General features: G+C 49.1%; 1 protein-coding gene across 1 annotated transcript in view; it reads right to left on the bottom strand.

The window, feature by feature from the left end:
• The window catches only part of TEOVI_000671800 (uncharacterized protein), a gene marked incomplete at both ends in the record, with an annotated part of 1,128 nt that extends 25 nt beyond the window's left edge, over window positions 1–1,103 (bottom strand). The window contains one exon of the mRNA XM_067223184.1: window positions 1–1,103. Within this exon, the coding sequence (XP_067079285.1) occupies window positions 1–1,103 (1,103 nt within the window).
• Window positions 1,104–1,577: the final 474 nt, after the last annotated feature.

Raw genomic sequence — 1,577 nt, 5'->3', positions numbered from 1 at the left:
ATTGGGACGCTTTTTTTGTCGATTATGTTTTCCAACAGGGTTTTGAACTCTGCGGGGGAGCTGCCGTAAGACTGTTCTACGTGTTTTTCAAGGGCCATTGCCGTGTCGGCTCTGTCGGCTGAAAAACGGTCATCGCATGCCGCGATGGTTTTTAGCAAAGCATCATTTTTTTTGAGGGTTGGTCCCGTGTAAATTAGCTCTGCGACTGTTGTCTTGCTGGATTTTAACTCGCACAATAACCTGGCCATATACGTTTGCTTGTCGCCGTTCTTGGTAGCGGTCACCACGTCGCTGTGGCATTGATTGTCGCCTGGGCCTTTGTGAATGTTGAGGGTCTTCTGGAAGGTGCTGTAGGTTGCTTTGGTAGTTATTGCTGCGGCTGCGTTGCCGCTCGCTCCGAAGACGCACGCGTTGAACACTGTGTCCGGTGGTTCGTTTGTTTGGTCGGAACCTCCGTTGCAAGTGCTTGTTGCTGTCGCCGTAAAAAGCGTTTCACCGAGCGCTTTGTTTAGTTGTGTTGCATCCGTGATCTTGATTGCTGTTGCCTTCTGAGGTTCGATTTTGTGGCCGTGTAGTTCATTGGTTGTTGTCGCGTCTAGGTCTTGGCATGAGCTGCCGGGTGTCGCGGTTGTTGTCAGCTTGATTTTCACTCCATTGCTGGCGCCAGCTTGTCGTGTATGCACTCTGCCTGGAGTCACTACTGTTTTGGCATTGTACAAGGCTCGGGCCGCTGCTACTGTTTGAAGATGTTCATTGACAGCTTTGATTGCTGCGTCTTTTGCTGCTCCCAGATCTCTTACAACTTCCTCAACGTCATTTAGGGCCGCCTTTGCCGCGCTTTGCAAGCCTTTGATGAGGCAGCGCTGTTGAGGGTTTGTTGCCGCTGCTGCTGCTAAAGTGAACCGCCTGACAGCAGCCCTGTGGTTTGCCGCTGCAGTTGCGAGTTCGCTCCCAAGTCCCTGTAAGTGGGTTTTTAGTTTGTCAAAGTAAAGTTTTTCCTCGCATGGTGTGGCTATTTCTGTCGCTGCCTCATTGGCGTCGGTGCGGCCAGTCATCTGGACGGCGAAAAGAGCTAATAATAGGTCTTCTAATTCCTTTAGCATTCGGGCTTCGGTTTGGGGCTAAGCGAAAGTGACTGCCGGTTCTCGAGGAAAAAGTTAGTGCTCGGCTCTTGTTGCATATGTCAGCAATGGAAATCCACAAATTATGAATAAATTATTATATCTATGACGGTCGGTTTGTAATTTATAAAAACTTTTTTTACCACTGGTATGGCGGTCTGTGAATATAAACAGCTGTATAAACTTTGTGATTAACGGTGCAGTTATCTGGCCTTGCTTTCCGCGTTTGCTGCTCTTGGTCGCCGCCTATATGCGGGCAGGTTCATGCTGCATCTGGCATCTCGCCGTGAACGTTAATTGCTTTATCGGCTACACATTCATTTTAGACAAGCCATGGTTGTACGCGTCGCTTTGAAAACAAGGATTCTTGCATGTTTGCCGTTATTCTTAACCGCTGGCTTAAATAAGTTTCGCACAGTCGACAGCTCTCTCCGCATGCTTGTGGTCTCACCGGGT

The sequence above is a fragment of the Trypanosoma equiperdum genome (genome assembly GCF_001457755.1).
Source record: "Trypanosoma equiperdum strain OVI genome assembly, contig: ctg_1787, whole genome shotgun sequence".
Classification (NCBI taxonomy): Eukaryota; Euglenozoa; class Kinetoplastea; order Trypanosomatida; family Trypanosomatidae; genus Trypanosoma; species Trypanosoma equiperdum.
This window is presented reverse-complemented; position numbering and strand designations above follow the sequence as displayed.